Raw genomic sequence first — 25,444 nt, forward strand, 5'->3', positions numbered from 1 at the left:
TATATTGAAAAGATTGATGCTGATAAGTTCAGTGCAAATCTTTATGTCATGAACATAGTAGAGAAAAAGAGAGGTAGTTTACTTAACATATTGCTTTCACTTTGTTTGGATTCAAGTATGACAAGCAAATGAGAAAACTAAAGATTAAAGAGCAAGCTAAAGTGCTAAAAAGTGATTCTCTTAAATCAGTTACATCCCACTTGATATCTATTTCCTTTCAAGGGGATGAAAAAAAAATATATCTTATCTGTACTCCTGAGGGAGTTGATACCCAGTCATAACTATTTTATCAGCAAACATCTTTCCAGTCTTGGGCATCACATGCCAGTGCAGCGTCAAATTGAACTCCTTCCCTCTGAGATTGCTTCCCTGTGGCACAAAAAAGTGAAGTAAAATGATCATTTGAAGTTACAGGTGACAAGTGCTGTAGACACAAAAGCAAAAGGAGACAACAAATCCAGAGCAAGTGGTCTTAACAAAACAAAATTGATTGATCAAATTGATCCAGCGTCTGTCTTAATAAAAAGTTCAGATTAGTAGTTCTGTTTGTGTAAGCGGATCAGAGGAACCACAGACCATAAAGATGCTCAAGCATTAATTGATTCTTTGTGAACAATTAACAGTGTTTGTGTGGTGGAAGAAGGCATGGGTTGAGGAATTTTAGGATTAACAATAATATTCAAAGTCTAATTTGCTTGCCTGGTCGATAAAACGGTACTTGTTTGTGGTGTGAATCCAAAATTTAGCATGTTCTTTTGTCGGTATGATTCCATCCCACAGAGAAACCTGCCATACAGAAACAAAGGACAGAGACAAAGGAATAAAAAAAGGTCAGTCGCCCAGAAAAGCACATGCTGAAGTAAAAGAACATCATTATTGAAGCATAAAGAAGACTAGAAGAGAGATCTAAGATGTACATGATTAATATTGCTATACTAGATAGTATAGCAATCCAAAATTAATACTAGTAGCACTTTATATTACAAAAATAGTAAATAGTAAATAAGAATAGTACTTTGACACAACATAAAGATCACTGCAGTACAGATGAAACTAAATAGTCCACTGCAATACTACCACATCTGGAACACATTCTATCAGAGAATTTCAAATTGAAGTACTGTAGTGTAAAACAGAATAATGCACAGCACTTCCACCATCAATAAGTGCAAAAGATCCTCCAGGTATTTCAGCCATGATAGAAGATGCTACAACCAAAACACATGCATTCAAATTGAATTTTAATGAGTGCAGACCATGGTAGCTCATTTCTCAACAAATATGGCTCATTTATGCAAATACATTTTCTAAATAAGAAATGGCGAGTCCTCAAATAATTTAAATCCATAACCCCACTAATTTAGATTGTATTTTATGCTGAGCTTTACATTCATCTCAAGGTAAACTTAAGATATATCAGTGAAAGTGCCACAACCTGAAGCTGTACCCTACTTGCCATCACAGCACCAATATAATATCAAGTCTTTTTTATGATGAATAAGTTACTTCATTGCATTTGGGGTCTATATAGCACCAGTGGTGACCAAGAAACCACCGATGCACTTAGTGTGCCAGGAAGTCAGCTAATCAATTTGCCTGGTAATCTACTTGGAGCTCATGTAACCCAAGCTGGACATGCTTGTAATGACATTCTTTGCTGTATGATATTCTCGCCTCAATTCATTAATCACCTATATTGCCTTTAGATTTAAGTTGAATCTATTGATCTAACTACAGACCTTCCATTGAGCATCCAAACTTATAGTGCATGTGTTCCAATAATTGTAGTGCATGAGTTCCAATAATTGAAGAACTTCATGCATCAAGTGAAAACAAATGAAACAATGGGATAAAAGAGAAGAAATCATACTACACATAACCAAGTCTTATTATTGAATATTGAGCTCAGCTTCAAGCATGTATATATTGTGTAATAAATTTTTGTATATATAAGTAAAACCGGGAGATGGAAAACTTTCTGGATCTCATTTTGTAAGAGCATGCATTACGAGGAACTAGACATTCTCAAAAGTTTAGCGAAGCATTATATGCCGACTTACCTGATTTAGAGCATTCTGAGGGGTCTCATACTCAGCCGCTACAAACACAAACACCTAGAACAATAAAACCAAAACAAATATGAGGAGGCAATAAAGAGAAAGAAAAGTTGTACTCCTCATAGAAAATATAGAAACTACATTCAACCAAACCAGCAAAAGATGTCCACCAAATTCAGAAGTTCCTAAACCTTTGAATCTCTTGGCAGTGGGAAAGTATAAAGTACAAAAAATCATTCTCATCAATAAATCCATCAACATAATTGGGGAAAAACACCATATGTTGACAAATTGTGGAAGGTGATATATATATTTTTTAAAAAAAATCTATTGCAAAAGTGTGCCTAGGTTGTCGATCAGTATTTCTTGATTCATCTAGGATTTAAGTTAGTAAAAGATAAACAAAACTTAAAATTTAAATCATTAGCAATGAAAAGATAGTGGAACACCTACTTATAGGACAGGGTTCAGGCATCAAGTATAACATGATTTATATTGGATTGTAACATATCTTCTTCAGATACCCTATATGCTCCCTATATTTATATAGCAAACAGAGGACCTAGTATTTAAATCATTAACATGAGGTGTGAAATACACTTTAAGATTTCCTAGTGGACTCACACTTATACTGCACCTCCTTCCTAACCACTTCATTTTGTGAACATTTCTATGAGGAATGCTTCTCACATAGGGATACAATGCATCCACACCCAAGCTGATGCCAGCTCCAAGAAACTAATGTCTAAATCTGTATTTATCCAAGACAAACTATCATTAAGGCATGAGCCAAGAAATGTTGAATTTCTGTTGGTCAGATTCTTTATTGATCTTCTTAGGTTGGGGTCTGATTTTGGGATCAATTAAGTAGGTTTCAGTTTATATGCCTAGAAACATTAACTGGATCATTGATATCTTCTATTCAGGATTTACATATAGTTCTCAAGAATATTTAATTTTTGAAAATGGGTATGACCCATTTTCACATACTGTTCTGGAGAAAATTCACATGTAGTTCTTGAGAATAGAACTTTCCAATTTCTTCCCTCATACTCTTGTCCTATTATTTCTTATCAAATGCTTGACATTAAATGGAATTCTAATTGCCAATCTACAATCTAAAATTTCTTAATGTTTACTGCTTGCTTAATTTATATTATACAGAGCAACTGATGTAGGATCATTATGTTCCATAGAGAATGAAAACTTATAAGGAAAGGCAGATTCTAAGTTGTAACTTCCAATTTGGATTAACGTGAGAAAATTTTCTAAAGCACAAATTAAAAATTGCAATAGACGATATAGCCAATCTCTCTAAATAAGTTCTTCATGAATACAACCATTTATCACATGCTAATACATGGGGGAGAAAAATACAAATTGGCAGCTTAAAGATCATGAACCAACAGCTATCTAGTAGTAATTTAGGAAAAACGAGCAAAAAAAGTCCACTTTGTGAAAACATATAAAAGGAAGTAAGAGCTACATAATTATCGCACCTGTTTGGTGTTCCAAGTGAATATAGATGAAAGGTCTGCTGATATGTTCAACGTCAAGCTGACCTAAAAATAACAAATTGAGATATTCTAAGTACTAGAACATACGAAAAAAGTATTTTTGCTTAAACAATAATTTAAGATTTCTACAAGTGCAGTAGAAGTTTGTACACAACCTATCGACATCAACTTTGAAAAAACCTATTCTTTAATCTTTATTACTCAGGTCTTACTGTCCCAAAAACTTATCAGGAGCTCATCCAATAAACGAGCCAAAGTACATCTTTCACTTATCAACATAATTTATACTATACTACTATTATACGGTTAGAAAGAAAAAAGTATGCTCATCTTTAATCTAACTTATCTTTGCCCAAGGGCTGAAGACATCTCGATCTCTAAAACATTTTATTGCTCGGCATATTTATGCTCCAGAAGTGACGACTACTACTACCAATGTCAATGGGGTTGCTCCTGGTGCATGAACCTAAAGTGAAGCCAAGAAGGTAGACAACACACCCTTATTGCTAATCTACAGAATTCTCTAGAGCCCCTCATTTGCTTGATTTTGCTTTAATCAATAACTTGGGAGTTGGCAGTAATTTCCACATAGACAACATGAAGTTGAACAGAAGTCAAAAGAGTTAGTCCACTGTTCCATTGGAACAACTGAACCTTGAGTTCTGCACAAGGCAACATTCAACTGTGATTTATAAGGCATATATAATGCACCACAATCATCAGTATGTATAAGGTGCGGGGGAAAAACACAGGGAGACATGTACAGGATAACATCCATGATTCTAATCCCACGTACCTTAGATATGTAAATGTAAAGCTACAACAATTAAATTCACCTCATCATTTCCATTAGCTTGCTTTTGGAACCAATTTATATTCAGGACCTGCGATAACATGAATCATTTTAAGAGATGAGATGACAATAAAATTTTGATGCAATTGAGTAAGAAAAGGAGTAACATATCATATTCTTAACATCAGCTAGTGTTGAATTCATCATGACCTACTAGAAAACTAAAAGACAAGAATCTAGGCCATAGTCACCACACTAAATTCCAGTAAACCAAAACTCGCCTGATGTAAAAAAGATTCAATTAATATACTAATATAACTTCAACCAACAAAAGGAGGGGGAAAAACACAAAATTGTTTCTTATAATCATTATGCTCCAACAATAATCCTCTTATAGCGTGAACTTCAACACTTGTAACCGAGGAAACAAAATTGACTAGTTTCGCCTTGCATCATTCCCTACTTCGCATAAAATGAGGACTCGTGTGGCCGCTACAAATTCCACTCATTTTTGCAGGCATTAATTCAAGATGCTCTCTACATAGACGATGCTCTTGCTTGGCCATCCAAAGCCTAAATTTAATTTCTCATTTTAAATCAAGGTTCTTTTTTTTAATCGCCTCCAGACATCTCAAATTAACCATGCACAGCCTCCAACCCAATCAAATCGCTTCACCACCAAGACAGATCTGATAAATCTTCCAAACAGGAGCCGAAATCAACATTACTGACCACCACGTTGGAAGGTTCAAGTGCCAAAAATCGGGTTTTGAGATGGGCAAAACGATAGGGGCATCGATCGGGACGAAATCTACGGCTCAACTCAGGGATGATCGTTACCTTGACGTCCGCCGAGGGGGAGGGCGAATTGAAGTTGTCAGAGAGGGAGGCCATGGAGCACATCACCGCCAGGATCGTCACCGCGAACGTCACCACCGCGTTCGCGCGGTACCCAAACGAATGCATCGCCTGATATTTTCCTTTCTCCTCCCTCTTTCTCCTACTACTACTTCCACTTCCTCTCCGCTCTCTCTCGGATCGGGGGACGACGAGAGGGGACTTGCCGGATCCTAGGGTTTTAACGGTCACGTGGCAGGCGATGATTGGATGGACTACGTGCGCTATCGTCCGGAAAAAGGGCTGGACCCGCTAAGAATCGGTGCGGAGGGGTGGCAGTAGGATCCGTTAGTCCAGTTCGGGTCGGATCGGTTCGTAATGCAAACAAAAATGCAACCCATTTATTAATATAGTCGAAATTTCTAAACACGAGACCACCTGTTTATTTAAATAAATTATACAAGTTATTTAAATTTATATAAATTATTTAAATTATAACTAAGTTTTATTTGAGTTAGAAAGCAGTTTTTTTTTAATGTTATAAATTAAAAAATTGAATTATAAATTTATTATTCATGCGGTAATAAATAGGATCGACTTGTTTATCACGAAATTAAATTAAACTAAATTTAAACTCATTTAAAAGCTAAATTATTATATCAAATTATCGGGTTTAATTAATTTTTTTGTAAATTATGTAAATTATTCATGCTCTATTACTATTATATATGTATATATATAGATTCCCCAATCTCACTAAATTTAAAGGCTTTTGGGTACAAATACTAATCCTATATATTAAAAAGTTAACTTCAGACAGGCTAACTAATACCATTCCCTACGATATATTAATAATAATAAATAGTTGTCAACATGCAAATATCAAATGTTACAATTTAGAAGGGATATACACTGAAATAATTTTTATTTTTTATGCTATACATGCAAAATAATTAAAAGTGTATAAACAAGGCTTTTGCAATTTAATTATAGTTATTTTTTTTTAATTGATAAGATTGAGTTTTTAAGTTGATATATATTTTGCTATAATTGAGCACATATAATTTACATACACCAGCACATTAAAGCTCATTATTGTGAATAAAATATGATTAACTTGGAAATGACCCGTGTATCCCGAAATAATTACACTAAAAAATTAATAATAATTACACCACCCTTTCAACATCTATTGTGTGTGTGTGTGTGTGTATATATATATATATGTGCTCACCAACACGTCTTCATTATCCCAAGCAAAGCACCAAAATTTCGAATCCCTTTCCAAAGAGGAAAGAACAAAGAAGCCCCAATCTCTCTCTCTCTCTCCTCAGCTCCTATAGCCGCCCTCGCCGTGGATCGCCGTAGAGGTGATCGAATCGGAATCCGAGTTGCCGAGACGATCGACGCAGCCGGATTGGAAGAGGTGAGGCATCGGTCGGAGGAATCATTGACGAGCGAATTGATCGGCCCCGAGGACTGCAACGCCGCAGCGAGGCGGAGGTGGAGACCACCATGTCTGCCGTAGTCTGCGGGAAGAGGTCTTCTTCCATCTTCGAGGAGCACCTCCACACCCCTCCTCCTGCTTCCAAGCGATCCCGCTGCGCTGCCTCCTCCCCCACCGCCGCAGGCCTCCGCCTCTCTCCGTCTCGGGCCTCTCCCTCCTCTCCCTCGTCCGATCGGAGCGGGGGTAATCTCGCGCACCTCAGGTCCCTCTTCCCTGAGATGGACCAGCAGGTAAAAGATTAATGCGTATTTTGTGTTTCTTTCTGCGATTTTATGTGCAATCTCATCGTCTTTCACTGGTTAATATAGTTTTTGTTTCTAGTAGTAGGATGGTAAAGGGGCGATGTTTGTGACTATTGATGAGGCTTAACAATGATCTGATGCTCAATATTATATGTGTGCCGTTGAACTGTTGTTATATCGATGCGTCATTGTTAATATGAATAGGCATCTGAAAAGTTTATATCCTGATTAAAGAGTTTTATACTTTTGAAGATGGAAGACTGCTGTTCTGACCTTATATTTCCTGTTGCTATCGTTTGATACTGCAAATTTAGGCCATATTAGTTGTTAAATACCTTCCTCTACGTCTGCTATTATGTAAAACCATCTCATTCATTTCTTCCCTTGCTTCTCTGCTTACGCTCCACGTCTCAGTTGACTCAGTTTGTCGTGGATCCGTTATGCCTGCATGTTGGAAACCATGCTGTCGGTGATACGTTTATATGAGTAGGGACCAAATAAACATGGAAGGAGCCCTCAAATACATTGGGGTTTCACTTAGGGATGTGGAGACACTTCTCTTACTCTGATGGAGTATTAATGATGCATATGGCATTGGCTCATGTGGGTCTTTGGTTGTAGAGGCCTTGAGATGAACATAGCAATCTACAGCTAGGCTTATTATTTATATATCTGTATAGCTCTTTCCTTTTTGGGGAAGTTTAAAGATTTCCAATTTCAACGCATGCATGTAAATTGCATGAAGTCTTAAGAGTTTCAATTTCAATACATGCATGTAAATTTCATTCAGTATGGTATATTGGTATGCTTTTCTACTTGCCAACTGGAATTAAATGATTCACTTTCTTGATTACATTTTTCTTAAGAAGAGTGGTACAGCTAGTTTTAGATCTATTGAGACTTCCAATTTCATTACAATCCTTCATGTGCAAATTGATTCACCTGACACTGAGACATATTTAGTCCTATTGTCACATCTGCACCATCTCATTATCTACGTGGAACCTTTGTGTTATTTTCTTCTTGCTTTTAATTGGTAGAGTTAGCTTCTTATTTAAGTGTTTCTGTAGATTGTCAACGTGCGGCTATGTTTTGCTATACGTATATATCTTTATGATAATACCTCCTAATTTAGTTTGATTAAAGAGAAATATTAAATTTAGAAGGGACATCTCATTGTCCTTTTGCATATCCTCTATGTCAGTTTCTTTTAAAATAACTCACTTTGTCGTTTAGTCATGCAACCTCAACTCCTGGCTATTAACATTTACAGATGGTTGGTTGGTACTGTACACGTGTACATTTGCTTGCAAAGAGGAACGACAGATTTCATCGACATATTTTCTAAAAATTGTCAATTTATATTTCTTTCATCTCCCTTCAAAATTATTCCTGTCATCTCTTTCTTATCTTACAAAGGTCGGGGTGGGTGTGAATTCTCCAAAGTGTGATCTACTATATAAACTTAGGAAAGCTTAAACTGATCGGAGAACTGTTCTTCACTTCTTCCATTCTTCTCTCTAACTTTCTTGTTCAGGAAAATGTACAAGTATGAAAGCCAGGTATGCCGATTGTGCATCTTAATTGTGGTTCAGCGATTCTGGATTCCTTAAGAATCTCTCCAGAAGTGTTTCATTTATTAGAGCATCTCCTGGTTCTTCCTTTTCTTGTTTTATAGCCTATCCAATCTTGGTAACCCACAGGCTAGTGCCTTTTCTTTTTCCCTTTTTCAGTGGCATATAGTCGATTACCATACAGATTTAATATTATGCTTTGAAATTCATTCTCAACCATAGTGTTATTGAGAGTTGTTCAATATAAATCAACATAAATTTCCACTGTTTAGACAAATATGTAATACTCTGAATTAATCATAGACAAGGGCTTTGCTATATATATGAATATATAGCTAATGGATTTGATTGCATGGTTTCAGTTTCTTGAAAGAACCCTAGAAGCATCTGGAGATGATTTAGATTCTGCAATAAAGAGTTTGCATGAACTGCGTCTAGGGTCAGCTGAAATCAACTTAGTTTCTGGTGAGTGCAGAACTGAAAATGGAATGCCAACTAATGTTCAGATAGCAACTGAAGGTATGACCAATCATTAGCTCAGTCTAATATTTGCCTAATGTCCTGGTTTTGGTTTTTGCTATTTATGTCTTATTTCTGGTGTTTTTTTCCTTAATATTTAGATTATTTACATGGGTGTTGCTGAAAATGTAGCTCAATGTTACTGTTGAAGAATTAGTGGTGTAACAAACTTCCATTTTCCAGTGCTGTGCTTTTCTTATTTAGCATATTGTTCAGTTGATAATGCAGTATAAGATTGTTTAATTATTCAGAGAAGAAAACCTGTTGAGTGTTCTCTTATTATGCTAAATTGCTAATCATACTCTGCTGAATGTAAAGTTAGTTTCATGTTTAATTTTCTTTTCTTTTTTTCCCTGTTTACCTATGCATGGATACTAGGATGCTTAGTACCATCAAATATTTGAATACTTCCGTCTTACTTGTGATTTTACTCACTCTCTCAGTAGTTCCGATCTTTAACTCAAAGGTCAATCATGTTATACATCTCCCTATTGTTATTCTGTTCTTGATCTTGAAGATAGCACATTCTTGTATCTACAATCATGGGTGACATATAATTTATTAGTTAAACCAAGTGATATGCTATTAGTTTACCAATTAACATCATAGTTGAATCAAGTAAGAAATATAATATAACTGAACTATGTACAGACTGGAAAGTAGAGAAATGATAAGGTCCAAGTTATTGTAGGAACTCTTAAATTAAGTAGCTTTGATATTTTGGTCTTGACTAGGGACAATAATATTGTTTGTCTTTTAGTTGTAACTGAGATTATTCTGTGTGAAAAAGGGTTCTGGTTTTGTAGTAAATTGATTCAACAAGAGTCTGGATGTGTCATCATCTTGGTGCTCTTATATTTGGTCAGGGAATATTGTCAATCCAAGTATATATTAATGAATTAGTAGAAGTTTATTGCTGATTCTTAGGTTCTTCTTCTCTCTTTGTTGCTTCTCTGTCTGCTCTGCCTCTTCTCTTGGACAATATTATGATGCCACCTTTGGAGGATCGATTATTGATCAGATTTCAGAATACCAACCTACAAACCTCTAAAGAAAATGCTGCATCACTCTAAATTGGAAGTTTTGACGATCTTCCACTTATGCTGTTGATGCCATTACAATCAATTATTCAATATTCTTATTGAAATTTTGTTCTGTTTTCAAGCTCTTATATATGCAAAACATATTCTTCTTTGATTTCTTCCTATAATTTGTTGAATGAGTGATACAACAAGTTATCACAAAATAGTCAGGTAATTATTTTGACTGATCATTATATTAAGAGTTCTTTTATTTTTCTTTTATTTGAGGACATGTTAGAGATGTTACACATATGCTTTTTGACTATGTACTCAATATCATACAAGTATTTTTTCTATTTTATTGTTTCTTCATTAGAGACATGATTTTCTAAATCTTTTCGGGAGGTACAGGTTTTCTTCATTTATCCTGATATAAGAATTTGTTACTTTGTCATTTTTCCTGATGTAGCAGTTCTATATGCTGTGTTAAGCTGTTTCTTCAGAAATATATGTTGCAGAATTTGTCTTGTTTATCATTAGGTTATGTAAGTTTCTCCAGAAATGTAGGATAGATTCTGGCATGTAATCAGTGACCAGGCTCCTTAAGGAAGTCAATGTGATAGTGATCACTGATACTATTCATTTGCTATTTCTAGTGCTTTTATGGTGACCAATGACTACCTAGAAGAATTAAATCATTTTCTCTTTGCATTTGCATTTATTTTTTGAAGATCGGGCAGGTGTCGTGGACACTGATGGCGTGGATGTAGCAGCTGAAAATCCACCTGCTTTAGATAATCTTCCCACAGATGGTTCTGAATGGGTTGAGCTGCTGGTGAGAGAAATGATGAATGCATCTGACATGGATGATGCAAGGGCTCGTGCCTCAAGAGTGCTGGAAGTTTTGGAGAAGTCCATTGTCACACATGCTAGTGCTGAAGCAATTCAAAGTTTTCACAAGGTATTTTACACTTTTGTCACTTAGATCATCAAACAATGTTACAACTTATTGATAGCTTTCAACTTGCCTTCCTCAAGGGACAAACAGCTGAGAGGATCTCTAGAATAGAGAACTTTAGGCTGCAGGAATTTCTCATAGAGCTTCTTGTGTGTTCAATAGGAAAATATGATGCTCAAAGAACAGATGGAAGCCCTGCTTCGGGAAAACAATGTTCTGAAGCGAGCAGTGGCAATCCAACATGAGCGCCAAAAGGAGTTTGATGAGAGAGGCCAAGAGCTGCAACATCTGAAACAGCTTGTGTCACAGTACCAGGAGCAAGTGAGGAACCTGGAGGTAATAAAGTTAATTGTTTATCCAGGTCTTTTTTTTTCCGCACCCTTGAGGAAGTTCTCTTACGGATGTTTTTGTCTTCTTAATGCATGGCAGATTAATAATTACGCACTCACAATGCATCTCAGACAGGCCCAGCAGGGCAGCTCCATTCCAGGCCGCTTCCATCCAGATGTGTTCTAAAATGGCAGAGGGGACGCTCTCAATCTCCCTGTCTTACAGTTGACTCTTGAGTTTACTTTGTAGTTTCTGTAGAGCAAGATGAACTGACACTGCCTGCATTCTGTAAGATAAGGTAGTGTTTGAAGTCATCACTCTTTTCATCAGACTGCCTGACATCTTTTCTATTTTATTTGAAGACATAAAGACATAATAATCAAGACCTATGAACTTTATGTTCTGTGATTCGAATTATAAGTTAGCTACTATGTGGGAAATCACAAATGCATGCAACGCCAGTTGCTAGCACTTCGTCATCCTTTTTAAAAGGTATGAGTTGTGCGGAGCTGCATCAGCTTCACCCTTATCTATGCAAAGGTGTCTCCCAATGAGCTACATTGGCATGCCCAAAGAAGAAAAGCATGGGAATTCCAGCTTGTACCCTTGTTAGCTAATGTAAGGTTGAGGATTTTTAATTTTTGGTTTTATGATTGCTATAACCTTGTACGCTTGTGGATATGCTGTGATCTAGTAATTTGCCCCTTTGGAAATTTTATGTGGAGAAACAATAATAAGTTGCAAAGGGGTTGACACTAGAGCGAGTAAACGAGTCCATGTAGCGGACTACAAATATTTTGGTATAGTATAGGAGAGCCGCTGTATATTCTGAGGATTAGTCCATATACCTCAAAAATATAAGCAGGTTTGATGATTTGGATTTCTTTGGATTTTACTTATTAGATCATATTTACTCATCTTGACCCGCAATTAAGGTAAATTTTGCGACAAATGAAGGTGATGGTTATCACTGGCCTTCTGCTTCTGGGATAAGAACAATGGAGTTATCCTACTTTTGACAAATCACCTATTTCATTTTAGAAAAGTTATAAATATCTTTAACGTACGTAATAATATATATTTATGCTATAACAATACGTAATTAGAGTAATTCAATCTTACTATTTTTTAGGCATCAATCCAAACGCTAACTATGGGTAGGTAGTATCACAGTAGACTGTATAATATTTTTTATATATGTAAAGTAAAATTACGAACAATCTACTCTGTTTCCTCAACCAAACATCATAAAGGAAATAAGAATAGCAAAATCCTCTTATCTTGTGTTAACTCCTTGCTTTTATCTTATCCTTGTTTTATCCTTGGTCATGTAGAATCCAAATTATTAATTTGCAGCTAGGTTCATGCAGCCGAGGGAGACCGAGAACCTTGTAGGTTTAGGTCCATGGCCAGGCAGACACAGCTCGGTCTCGCTCAATCCTCTCATTGGAGGTGACTATTTTTTTTTTTTCTCATTTTGGCTCTCTCCACACTTTACGGTATTGGGATAATTTTGTTGGCCTGAACCGACGGAGTATGAACTTTAACTTCTATTCTAAAAATTAGGGTCAACCTTCTTTAGTTATAGATACACTTAGATTCCACTAAACTTTAATTAATATAGTAGGCCATCTAATTTATACTTATCATGTGCGTAGTCGAACAATTGCTTCGAACTAACGTTGTTAAGACATACTTCAAGTCGTCGCGCTGTTAAGTCAAATCAACTGTATCGCTAATTCATCAATCGAATCGAGCCGCTGAGCCAAGCTACTAAATAATTTTTTTTACAATAATTATTTAAGGTTAGAGTCGATTGCATGACCTTCTTGTTGATATAGAGAAGGATACTTTCGGTGCTCATGTTCCTGGTTTGTTTATTTTTCTATTCTCCCTGGGAAACCTTTTTCTCTCTTTTTTAAATAAATTTAACTGGGCAAAGATCACTCCTCTCTCATAAATAAATTTAAAAAAAAAAAACAGAGTCGGCCCAATCCGGTCCTTGGATGGGTCTCAGACCCAGATATTCTAATTGGGTCCAATCTATGGCCTTTTAGCCGACTAGAATTTACTCTTCTAATTCGGCAGCTACATCTCACTTCCACTTTGAAAACGGCGCTTACTCATGGCCATGGCGAGGGACGCTCTTCCCCGCCCTCTCCGCCACAGCACCTTCTCCCGCAGCTCCCCCTCCTCCCCTTCTCCTTCTCCTTCTCCTTCTCCTCCTCCCAACGCAGGACTCAAACCTGGCTCCAACGGCGCCGTCTTCGTCTCCTCTGGGATTCCGGACCTCGACAGTAATTTCCCCTCAAAACCCCACCTTTCCTCTCTTTACACTCCCTTTTTCGCACCTCTAATCAATACCCATTTCGCGTTTTCTTTTCTTTTATTTTTTTTCTCGATTTTGATTTTTTTTTAAGGAATTCTTGGCGGTGGCTTCCTCCTCGGCTCGGTGGTGATGGTGATGGAGGACTGCGATGCGCCTCACCATCTACTTCTCCTGCGTTGCTTCATGTCTCAGGGATTGGTCCATCGCCAGCCGCTCCTCTTCGCGGGTCCCATTGAAGAGCCCAGAGCGTTCCTCGGAACGCTGCCATCGCCGGTTTCGGTAGCGAAGGAGACCCAAATCAATGCTGGCGGGAAAGATAAGGTGGGTTAATTTCTGCCATTATTACTTTTTCTCTTTGGGCTATTGTTTGCGGAGTAGTTTAATTTGAGTTCTGTTGTGAGGTGCAGGAGGAGAAGGGGTTAAGGATTGCTTGGCAGTACAAGAAGTACTTCGAGGAGGAGAAGATTGGGGAGGTTCAGAATAGAGGTAAGATGGGTTTGGAAAAAGATTCCATTTTTGGGTACTCAATTTGAGTTTTTTTTCTGTTGATATGCTATATGGTGTGTACTTGTTTCCTTGTTTCCTTGTATCTACTTTAAGGGTCAACCAAATGATCAAAATGAGTGTGTTTATCTTGGCTGTTGTTGGGGTGGTACTTGGAACTGATGGTTGTAATACCTAAGGGATAATTGCTTAAATGATAGATTAGAATTTCAAAAGAAAATCTGAAAGGAACTTTACTGTTCACTTTATATTTTTATGAAGCATAGGTATATAGTCGTTTTGCTAAATTTGTTATCTGATTGTTGGAGAGTATCTACATGTCAGTAACCAGGCAATCCAAGACTTTAGCAACTTAAGCACGTACAAGGCTCTCAGCAGCTGTTTGGCAACCTGGTTAAGGAATTGATTACTGTTTCCATAGTTGCTTCTTGCTTACTTCTGTCATGAATGTTGATGCATGATGAGATAATCTCCTGAAGGAATAATACTATTGCCCAAGCTGAATTATGTTGCTAGCTCTCCAAAATTCTCATGAAGTGGATTTTCATATCCTTTTTCCTAAGCTAAGTCATATTGCCATTTGCCAAGCCTTCAAAATTCTTGATTTCTTGTGAAGATTGTCATAAAGTAAATTAGTTTGTTAAAGACTTCAGAGGAGAACAGACTTATGGAAAAGCTATTATCATAGATTAGCATATTTAGAGATCGAGTCATGATGTTAGTCACATATCCTGTTGTAGAAATGGTAGAGCAAATCAATACAGTTCTTTCAAATGACATGAAATATATAAAAATTTACAAGTGGTTTGGTCAAATTATATAACCAAATAATTAGGTAAAAGTTTTAGTAAGTAAAGAATAATTTGCATTAAAATACTGATCCAATTGTCGAGACAATTGAAAGTGCTGTTTCCTTTTTCTTAAGAATGCCCTGTGGTTCTGACCTCAAAAAAAATTGTCTGTGTGATGATTGGGTGGCTGAAAAAATTTATTATACCAGAATTGTCTTGTTTTTACAATGTATTAGAATATGACACTTGAGAAATTTGTTTTGCAGGTACAGTGCAGGAGTTCAGTAATGATTTTGATTTGCGGAAGCCTCTGGAAAGGCAGTTGCTTAATTCACAACATGTTGACTGTCTAAGCATGCGAGATATGAATGACCTTGCTGTTCTTCATGATCATTGTGCAACCTTTTTATCAAAATTTCCTCGGTATAATCCAATCTTTTGGTTTCTATATTCTATAGCAAAATATGGTTTGGTGATCTTGATTTATTTTCACACTAATCCAGAAATGATGATTCAAGTGTCGGTCGGATTGCTTTACAGTCCCTCTGTGCACCACAATGTGGGTACTTTGAAAAGGTATGCATTCTCTTCTTTGATCATACAATTGAATGAAATTCAATTAGTTGAACCTGAACAATTCTTGTCCTCTTCAGTTGATTGTTGAATGTTTGATCAATATCTCGTTTTTTCTGTATTGTTATTTAGTCTATTTACTTCATCAACATTTCATTGTAGGACTGGGATATGGTTTCATTTATCAGGTCGCTGAGAGCAAAGATTCGGTCCTCCAATGCAGTTGCTGTGATTACTTTACCAGCTTCCCTTCTTTCATCTTCCTTCTGTAAGAGGTGGCAGCACTTGGCAGATACACTGCTCTCTGTCAGAGCGATCGCAGGCAAGTGAAACTGTCAAAGTACAGAGGATTGATTATCGATATGTTTGTGAGCCCTTTGCTTACAAATTTGGTTGTCTACAAGTGTTTTTTTTCTTCTCTCCTCAGATGAAGACAAGGACTTGTCAAAGCTCCTTACTGGATATCAAGATATGGTTGGCTTTCTGCATGTGCATAAGGTGGCTAATATTAACACTCAGGTAAAGCTGCAGATTTCCTACATTTTCAGCTTCATCAACTTCTTTTCACTGTCTTTCAACTATGGATGCGTGTAATGCTTTCGAGCTAAAAAGTTGAGATGGTGAAAATATTTAGGACAAGCTTCAAGACCGGATTCCAAGTACTATTAGATTTACGCATGTGCCATGCATGTCGATCCAAGTATATGCAACAAAGTGAAAGAACAGCCATTGGATGATTAGGTTTTAGTGGATATGTAGCTGGAAGATGAATGCGATTCACTGGGGGAAAGGGGAGAATATTGCACGTTTTTATTTATTCCCTACTCCCCTTGGGTATAAAACTTCACGTGTTAGTTAATCTTCCATTTTCTGTATATGGCTGATGTAGCAGGGAAGTTCATGTATGAGCATGCATGTACTCTTTGAAAGTTAAATCCCTATGAGCATTTGTTGCAATCATTATCAGTTGAATAACTTGTGTTCGTAGACTGGAATGTTGATCAGGCATATCTGTACACAAGTGCTCCTGGAGAGTAAAACATATTTAGCTGCACTTATCTTAGAATTTGTAATGATTTTTTTCCCTTCTTGAACTTTGCAAGCAGGTGCCTTTCATACTGGAGGCGTCCACATTCTCCTTGAAGCTTCATAGACGACGTTCGTTGGTCCTGGAACGTTTGAATCAAGCTCCTGTAGAAGCTTCAAGCGGCACTTCATATGCAACATCTGGCAGTTGTTCTGCCTCATCAAAAGGATCTTCACTTGATTTCTAGTTCAGTCACCATCAATTCAACTTCAACATTTTCACTAAGAATGTGGAAGACCTATCGATCCCCTCTGCAGCGCAAAATCTACGTGATGGCGGAACCTTTTTCTCTGCAGCATTGCTTTCAAGTTAAAGACAGAGAGACATGACCTGTGGGCTAGTCATAATTTATCTTTGTCCTAGTTGATTGTCATATGAGTGGAGATGTATGTATATCAGGAAACATTAGATGGAATTTTTTTTTCCACCTTTCAGCTCAGTTTGGATGATCTTTTGTTTCTACTACTTTTTCAACCTATGTGCAAGTAGTAAGTACATTTAGAAATGTTGGAGGTAGCAGCCCTTCATTAGATATGAGAAAGCTTCATTAAAAATTTCCCTCTCCTTTTTTTTTATTTTTTTATTTTTTTAGGTTAGAAATTTCTTGTTAACTAACATGCCTTATGATGTAGACTAAAGATAAGCAGTCAATAGCCTAATCATTTGATCAATAGTAGTAAACTGGAGGAACTGATTTGCAAATATGTAAAGGAAAGTGAGCAGCTTTTCCCACAATAAGTCGATAATGTAGGCGGCAGTTTGCAAAAATACCTTCAAGGTAAAATTTATAACGGACCCTCCGTTTTACCAGGCCGGCCCGTAACCAAATCTCCCGGAGGATAGGGTTCGAATTCGAAACGAACCGAGAGAGAGAGAGAGAGAGAGAGAGAGAGAGAGAGAGATGGTGGTGGAGTCGATGGTGGCGAATGGATCCAGTCCGGCAGTGGAGGAGGAGGAGGAGGAGGAGGTGGAGGAAGGGGAGATTCCGGGGGATCCAGTTCCTTCTCAGGTGGCGGAGGATGGCGGCGCCGAAGGTGGTCGGCGCCCGACTCATCCACTTGAGCACTCGTGGACGTTTTGGTTCGACAACCCCACGGGCAAGTCCAAACAGATCGCTTGGGGAAGTTCGATTCGCCCCGTCCATACCTTCTCCACCGTCGAAGATTTCTGGGGGTAGTCTCTCTCTCTCTGGCTCTCACTCTAAAAAGTTCGATCTTGAACTCAATAGAAATCGAAATTTATGATCGCAAGTTGTTATTTTATGGTACAAGGCATTAGAATACTATGGTGAAGGCATTTTTTAATCCATTATTTTACAGTTTACTGGTCAGTAAATGTCAATGATGATGCTAATAGAGGATACACACTAGTAGCCAGAACTTTCACTTTTTGTAACCAAACATTCCCTAAGCCTGGTATGGATGAAGATCACACTTAAACAGACAAAGTATTGCTGATATGCAGTTTTTAAGACATTTTTTTGTCAGATCGAACATTTCTCCCCTGAAATTTGCTTTAGCGTCGAGGTGATAAACTCTTTTGATGTTCCATAGAGTTTTTTTTTTTTTGGTCTAAAAGATGAGTGGGTTTGTTCTTAGAAGAGTGCAATTCTTCATCTGGGACTTGTGAACTACCTTAGGTCCAAATTGGACGAGTTTTGCTTTTAACTAAATCATGAGTTACCCTTGGAATGATATGTATCCTAGTACAGAAGTAGGTCTAAGTTGATCTTTCCTGAAGCTGTTCATCCTAGTGCCAAAAATTGACTTAAAACTAGCAATTATTTATTGGTACATACTCTTGATTCCATATCCTCAATCGGTGGGTGATTTCCATCCTTAATTTTTTTCTTACATTCATCATTTACTAATTATTATGCGACTTGCTTCAGATCTTCACTTTCCTTTTTGTTTTATTTTCTTTTACTATTTTATTCCAGTTCAGCAGTCCTTTATGCTTAGTCAAAAACCTGCATTTTATCTTTTTTTCCAGTCTTTACAACAACATACATCATCCAAGCAAATTAACTATTGGATCAGACTTCCACTGTTTCAAATATGGAATAGAGCCGAAGTGGGAGGACCCAATATGCTCAAATGGAGGAAAGTGGACAATAAGTTGCTCTAGAGGGAAGGTCGATACATGGTGGTTATACACTGTATGGTTCTATTTCCTGTTTCATTTCGACTATAATAGTTTCTTGAGACTTTCTTCATGATGAAACCTTATATCCCTGCTAGTTGCTGGCTATGATCGGAGAGCAGTTTGACCAAAGTGATGAAATATGTGGAGCAGTTGTCAATGTACGAGCAAAGCAGGAAAAAATCTCTATATGGACAAAAAATGGTCTAAACGAAGCTGCTCAGGTAAATTGTAAACATGAAACATGTACTTCTGTTTGTATCTTTAGATTATTAATGTATTAGGGAGGTAAATTCCTGCTTATTCCCTCTTCACTTTCCCAGATGTCTTGAGATATCTTTATCTGCCCAGTTTCAATGGCATTATGTGGGCTTCGTGTCAGATAATTGCTTGTGTCTTTCATAAATACCCTATATTGACACTGAACCAACAGATATTTGAATAAACTTATAGACAAAATAGAGTCATAAATGTTGTATAATGTTTTAGCATATCAGGTTTTGAGCCAGGTTATAGGGTTATATTCTCTTACGTTTGATTGATCATCTCCTGATAAATTTATCTCCAATATAAGCGGGATTTCTAAAATAACAAAATTCTAGTTTATTTTGAATTGAATCTAGAAGGAAATTTTGTCTGAATAGAAAGCTAGGCATGTCTGCACCAAAAGTCATGAGGTGCTGATGCATACGCAGCAAATATGATATACTCTTCCACATTTGAGAGTTTCTATGCATGTTTAACACGACAGTAGTTTCTATTTTACAGATGAGCATTGGAAGACAATGGAAGGGGTTCCTGGATTTTAATGACAGTATTGGATTTATACTTCACGTGAGCTTTGCTTCAATTTTTGAAAGTTCTTGCACTGGATTGTTTGGCCTGTGCATTCTATAATCCATATTTCACCCTTTTGTTCTTTTCCGGTTTCAGGATGATGCCAAAAAGCACGATAGATTTGCCAAGAGTCGGTACCAAGTATGATCTACTGAGATGTGCAAGCATAGCACAATCTTCTTAATCTTCGTTCTTCACTAGTTGCTTGGATTTATGAAGTCACCTAAGGCATCTGAGCTAGCGAACAAAGTGTGTAATGATATTAACCAGCATTTGATCATTATGTAAATGTGTTTCAGGTAGCTAACTTCTAGCATCCTCATAAAGTTTCTGGTTCTTATGAACATTTGCGTCTATCATTATTCATGTAAAAATGTGCAAACTTAGAATAAATTAGCTGATGAACATTAATACTTTATCAGTCATTACTTTGTGTAGGGAAATAAGGAATAAATTAGCTGATGTATAAAATCATGTGGAGATATCTATGATAACCCTAATAGATATCATCAGCAACTTTACACTGAACATAAATGCTTAATATTAACCAAATTAAAGAACAATAGTAAACCGACAAATCTACGGGGAGAGAAACAGACTATGCAATTAGGGGACTAGTACTAGTAGAAGTATGATACATTTGTTTGTCTAGCTTAATTTTAATTATTTTTAAGATTTGATAACTTGGTCTATTTGAATGTGTGATTAAGTATATAGACTGCAGTACATGACAAAAAAAAAACCAAAGTATTTCATGGATGGTAAACTTCTATGGTCACTTAACGCCATTATTTGGTACGCCTGGTGATATTTTAGATTGAAACCTTCCCAACTCTAATTTGATTTTGGACTGATCACCCCTCCACTCGGTCATTCCTGGGCTCCTGGCTCAAATTTGAGTGTGAACAAGGTCAACTTAATAAATCATTATTTTTTAAATGCTACGGATGAATAAAATATGCTGCATGGCAAGTTTGTAACGAAGTATATGGCTTATAATTGATAGCCATCATCTACTCATGTAATATATTTCTACCTCACCTCTCAAGTAAAATAGCATGAAATGCCTCTATAGTGAGGGAATATGCTTTCCAAACTGCGATAACCCAATAAAAGGATCTATTGATCTAGCTGTTTAGTTTTGCTCAAGGTGAACACTTAAACTTCCACAATATATTAACTGTAAAAGGAAGCCAGTAGAGAAGTTGAATACCAGAAAGTCACGTAATGAACGTGCTGAAGTATATATATATAAAAGAGAGAGAGAGAGAGAGAGAGAGAGAGAGAGACCAAATCTGTAGGTCTATCACAAAGAACATTGCAAAATTAGCATTCAAGGTGGCGATTCAGATGAAGGCTACAACTGTTACCCTCAGCTACTTTTAGAGTCTTAAATTCCCCATGAAAGTAACAACAAAGTTGAGAAATAAATTAAATGCTACAATGGATGAACAGCGCTGCATTCTGCAATACAGATGTTTCACATATTTAGCTCTTACTCAACAAGCTGCCCCGTGATGATAGGAGACGAAAAGCTTGGTTGGAGTTTTTCAGCACTGATGACGATCTTGAGACCTGCATTTTCCTCTTCTTCAAAAATTCCAAAGAGTTCTGCAAGCAATGAACAGGCGGGATATCCTTCAGCACAACAGTTTCAGGCCTGACAAAAAAAAGAAGAAAAAAGACTGATTAGCAAACTGTTCAGGAAATTTATGTTTGGAAGACTGGAAGAGGAGAGATACCCAGAAGTTCTCTGTTTTTTCTTTTTTGCGGGTTTCTGATTTTGATTTATGATTTCTTCCTCGGAGTCCGATGAAAAAGTTTGCCTGCAAACAAGGGAAAACACTCATAAAGTTGCTGCAAAATGCCAAGAAAGGTGACAGATTCAAGAACATACAGCTATCTAGTTAAGCAGACATGACAAATTTAGTAGGATATTTGCCATGAAGGTTTCTAGTTCACACATTCTTGAATTAGATTAATTTTTATCTTTAATTTCAAAAACTTCAGTTTAGACTAGTGGTAGAAAACTTTTCTCCATGTTTTACTCATGTCTTGCTCGTAAGCAACTCATGTAATGCAATTCAGAGAAAAGTCACACATGCTCATTCTTAGGGATGCCGGAATGCCGCAATGGCTCTGCATGCATCTAAATATTATGTGGCTTTGTACAGACAGAAGAAACATGAATGAAGAGATATATTTCATTTATTACTCGAATTGAACTCTAGAACATTAAAAGAAGAATATAGTATAAGTAGATACATTAAACAAACAGAGTAGCAAATCCATATAACATGTAAAAGACATTGAAACATCAATGCCAATATTAATCACACCGACCTAATTATGCCATACTCAAAAGTACCATTGGTCACCGTGTAGCATTTATATCCAGGGATCTGTTGCCTTCGTCTCTGTAATTACACTATCTATTCTCTTGAACTAAAAACTTCACTAATTATATACCGAAATACAATAAGGGCAGGCAGCAAGTACAAGAAACAGCAGCACAACTGCCATTAATATAATTAAGATAGAAGCTAGCATGATTTCAAACAGAAAACTGGCATATGCTTGTTTCTCCTATTACATTACCGAGCAGAAAGAATTTGGCACAATTTATTGCTCCTTAGCCCTTGCTTAAGTAAATATGTCCACATGTAAATACAAAGCTAAGATTTAAAGATTTCTAACCATGTTTGACACCCAAAGAAACCAGTTCAATCAAAAGCTAAAACTTTTGGAATAAACTGGGGTAATAAATGTAAATACAGGAGGCAACATGAGCAATTAACCGAAAAAAAACTACACTATAATATCAACTCGGAAGGCTCGATCATCATAGGTAAATTAAAAATAAGATGGACATACTTCTCACGGGCTGCAAGAAGGTCAACTATATTGCTCGGAAGCATTCCTGGTATGACACATTCGTCCTGCTGTTGTTCTGCCTCTTTAACTTCAGGTTCCTGCTTATCTGATTTTACTTGAGTTCTTCTTTGTGCCCACTGTCTCCGTCTTTCTTTACCTTCCTGTGCCACCCTGTAAGAAGAGACTCAGCACATATTATCTTGAAATAATCTGGAAAAATGTTCAGCTTTCAGTTAGTTTCTTAAATTCACAGTATGTTGAAATAACTTACACCCACCTGTCTATTATTAATGATGCCTAATAAGTACTAGTATATTCACAAGATTGTGTCCTTTTATGGACATAATTGCGCAATAATGGCATCAGAAAAAAGAAGTTTCTCAGGTATGTCCACATTGTCATTACATAGAGAAAGTTCCCAATCTGCATTTCTCCAGCAACTATCACATGAAACTACTAGGTATATTTTTCCAGCCAATTTCAGAGATATTTTCAGTTGTATCCCTTAATTCTCAATTAAAGTCCCCAAGATTGGGCCTAATGGCATAAAGGTTTGTCAACATATTCTTTGCTTGTGAATGAAATACATCTGTTATCCAAAAGTTTTACCCAATAGCCCATGTAAATAGCTCATGTAACTACAAGAAGTCAACTTTGAAACCTCAATTTCTATTGGTAAAGTATGAGCAAAATAATCCAACTGTCAAGAAAAAGAAATATGAAGCTTATAAGGTTGTCACCACATCTTCTCAAGTAAAGAGGAAGCAAACACTGTCTATGAAATATTAAATATTTCAGAATCATTTTCTAACTTCCAAGTGTATATCTGTGCTCCTAGATAACTTCTCAAATCATGTAACCTTCCTGACTAGTACAACAACATTTAAGCAATAACATAAGCAATGTTGAAGTAGCTTGAACAACATTTGCAGTCAAAGTGGATGATGGGTGGTCCATGTGTCACCAAGAAGACAAACAGAATAACAAAAAACCATTTAGGTCTAAATGTTTAGTGAAAACACCAGATTCCCTTTCTTTGATAGGAAAAAGTGCAGCATGGGGCCAAAAGAACAGCTCTGAAAGCAATGAGTCAATGACAATAAAAAGAGAAACACTAATCAGCATGAGGTTAAAAGTACTGGATTGATCAGAAAGTCAAATTTAATGGTATAATATGTATGTCAGAACCTCTTAAGAAACAAGTGGACAGGAAACTCATAGTTCTATGATACTATCAATTTCAGGCTGCTTATGACTAAATAAAATAAAGGGCAGCATACCTGACGGCATGCTCCTTTTGGACTTTCCTGATTTCTTCATCTTGCTTAATGCTCTGAAATAGCATCACCAGTTATAAGTAACTGCCTTAGGATCATATTCTGAAATTTACAGACACCAACTTATAGACATAGAATAAGAGCTTAATGAATTTTCCTGAACAAGTGCTGGTTCATTTATAAGTTACATATACCTTTAAACGTTTCCAATATATTATGAGCTTTTGTATCACATATGTGACTTTGAGCATCTAATAATGGAAGGCTAAAGTCGTATGAACATGTGCTGGTTAATAAGTCATATCCAACTGTGCGCTACTAGGAGGACTTTTTTTATTGGGTATTGAGCTTATCCCTTTCACTATTTGCAAATAAATGGAAACTTTTGTGTGCATTTATGTAGAATTCAGCTCCATAGTCTGGCTCTGAACTATGTCAGCAGGCAGATTCTCTTGTCCTTGAATTTTTCATAATGACTAGTGACAAGTTGAGCTACAGAGATAATGAAACTCACACAAAACTGTTATATTCCAGGCATTAAAGCTTTGGGTGAAATTTTGTTTCTTATCAAAAGTAAATCTGGGCCTTACAACAGGTCAAGCGAATCCCGCAAGAAAGTCATAAATCCTAAGCAGAAGTTTCAGAAAGCATCTTCACAATACTAATCTCATGCACTTTGTTGGATTTAGAGAGATCTAACAGATGCATGTCTTCATTGAAAGAAAATTTGAGAAAACAAAATGCCATCATTTCATTGTCATATGAAATCTAATTTCTTGCAATCTAGATGATGTTTTTACAAAATGCCAAAACCTACTTAAAACTTTAAAAGAACCCAATGACCACTCCCAGCTATCGATCAACAAGAAAGGACAAATGATCCACGAACCCAAATACATTATCAAGCTTGCATCAAATGCAAATTGATGCACAGGTTCAGCAAATCTCACTTTGCCATCATGGCGGCTCGAGACACAGAGTAGCAGAAGACATCTACAGACTACTTAAGATTGAGCATATCGCCAGACTAAATGAAGCACAGCAGGCAACACCATCGCTTATGCTGTGTGTGCTGCTCCAAAACATCACGATGAATTCCCCTTGATACATGTAAGAGTTTGCTCCTCTGCCTCTCTCTCTCTCTCTTGACAGTATAATGTCACCCTCGCCAAGGTTCTTACTTCGGGGAGTAGGACACTTGTTTGCCGACATAGAGGTAGTGATCACTTACATAGCTACGCAGCTACCAATCTACTTTCCGACAATCCGGTAAAGACTAAAAAAAGGACGCATTCTTGATTCATCAAACAACTCCAATCCCAAAGTACCTCAGAAATATTAATACGAATGACCACAATAACCAGAGGCTCGAGCATAGTAGTATTCTACGAGAAGGACTACACAAATTAAACACCTAAAACTATAAAATTGAGATTTATTTTAGACGTATTTGGATTAGAAGAGCAGACCTCGAAGGCTGTGAGCTCCTCCGGCGCATCGGAGTCGCTGCCGCTCTCCATCGTCTCCTTCGCTTCACTGCGGAGAAGACTCGCTGCGAATTGCGAGTTGATGCCCTATTTTTCGTGTATAATGGATTAAGAGCGGGAATAAATCGGGTCGGTTCTCAAACCGAACAACGCAATACCCGTATCCGATAAGGACTATTATGGTCTC

General features: G+C 36.9%; 5 protein-coding genes across 6 annotated transcripts; 3 read left to right on the plus strand and 2 right to left on the minus strand.

Annotated features, from left to right (window-relative positions):
* Nucleotides 1–58: 58 nt before the first annotated feature.
* Nucleotides 59–5,419, minus strand: LOC140770206 (signal peptidase complex subunit 3B-like). The gene is made up of 6 exons (XM_073111265.1): nucleotides 5,208–5,419; nucleotides 4,411–4,458; nucleotides 3,557–3,619; nucleotides 2,061–2,114; nucleotides 700–786; nucleotides 59–369 (listed from the first exon to the last, which is right to left on the minus strand). The coding sequence occupies exons 1-6, from the start codon at nucleotides 5,331–5,333 to the stop codon at nucleotides 244–246; spliced, it is 504 nt and encodes a 167-aa protein (XP_072967366.1). The 5' UTR covers nucleotides 5,334–5,419; the 3' UTR covers nucleotides 59–243.
* A 1,037-nt stretch (nucleotides 5,420–6,456) lies between these two features.
* Nucleotides 6,457–11,754, plus strand: LOC140770212 (uncharacterized). 2 transcript variants are annotated; one of them, XM_073111273.1, is made up of 5 exons: nucleotides 6,457–6,941; nucleotides 8,890–9,046; nucleotides 10,800–11,029; nucleotides 11,189–11,362; nucleotides 11,456–11,754. In XM_073111273.1, the coding sequence occupies exons 1-5, from the start codon at nucleotides 6,720–6,722 to the stop codon at nucleotides 11,540–11,542; spliced, it is 870 nt and encodes a 289-aa protein (XP_072967374.1). In that variant the 5' UTR covers nucleotides 6,457–6,719; the 3' UTR covers nucleotides 11,543–11,754. The 2 variants fall into 2 exon arrangements, with proteins under 2 accessions (XP_072967374.1, XP_072967376.1); XM_073111275.1 differs by having other exon boundaries at nucleotides 10,809–11,029.
* A 1,681-nt stretch (nucleotides 11,755–13,435) lies between these two features.
* Nucleotides 13,436–17,207, plus strand: LOC140771251 (elongator complex protein 4). Its single transcript, XM_073112711.1, has 8 exons — nucleotides 13,436–13,653; nucleotides 13,777–14,006; nucleotides 14,093–14,171; nucleotides 15,247–15,403; nucleotides 15,484–15,556; nucleotides 15,716–15,875; nucleotides 15,981–16,072; nucleotides 16,660–17,207. The coding sequence occupies exons 1-8, from the start codon at nucleotides 13,482–13,484 to the stop codon at nucleotides 16,825–16,827; spliced, it is 1,131 nt and encodes a 376-aa protein (XP_072968812.1). The 5' UTR covers nucleotides 13,436–13,481; the 3' UTR covers nucleotides 16,828–17,207.
* Nucleotides 17,208–17,457: 250 nt separating this feature from the next.
* On the plus strand, nucleotides 17,458–20,040 carry LOC140771252 (eukaryotic translation initiation factor 4E-1-like). The gene is made up of 5 exons (XM_073112712.1): nucleotides 17,458–17,813; nucleotides 18,633–18,798; nucleotides 18,881–19,006; nucleotides 19,551–19,616; nucleotides 19,716–20,040. The coding sequence occupies exons 1-5, from the start codon at nucleotides 17,542–17,544 to the stop codon at nucleotides 19,764–19,766; spliced, it is 681 nt and encodes a 226-aa protein (XP_072968813.1). The 5' UTR covers nucleotides 17,458–17,541; the 3' UTR covers nucleotides 19,767–20,040.
* Nucleotides 20,041–20,923: 883 nt separating this feature from the next.
* On the minus strand, nucleotides 20,924–25,353 carry LOC140771396 (uncharacterized). The gene is made up of 5 exons (XM_073112918.1): nucleotides 25,240–25,353; nucleotides 23,774–23,826; nucleotides 22,494–22,664; nucleotides 21,362–21,445; nucleotides 20,924–21,279 (listed from the first exon to the last, which is right to left on the minus strand). The coding sequence occupies exons 1-5, from the start codon at nucleotides 25,288–25,290 to the stop codon at nucleotides 21,108–21,110; spliced, it is 531 nt and encodes a 176-aa protein (XP_072969019.1). The 5' UTR covers nucleotides 25,291–25,353; the 3' UTR covers nucleotides 20,924–21,107.
* Between the last annotated feature and the right edge of the window lie 91 nt (nucleotides 25,354–25,444).

The sequence above is a fragment of the Typha angustifolia genome, chromosome 11, assembly GCF_048772165.1.
Source record: "Typha angustifolia cultivar Huaian chromosome 11, ASM4877216v1, whole genome shotgun sequence".
Lineage (NCBI taxonomy): Eukaryota > Viridiplantae > Streptophyta > Magnoliopsida > Poales > Typhaceae > Typha > Typha angustifolia.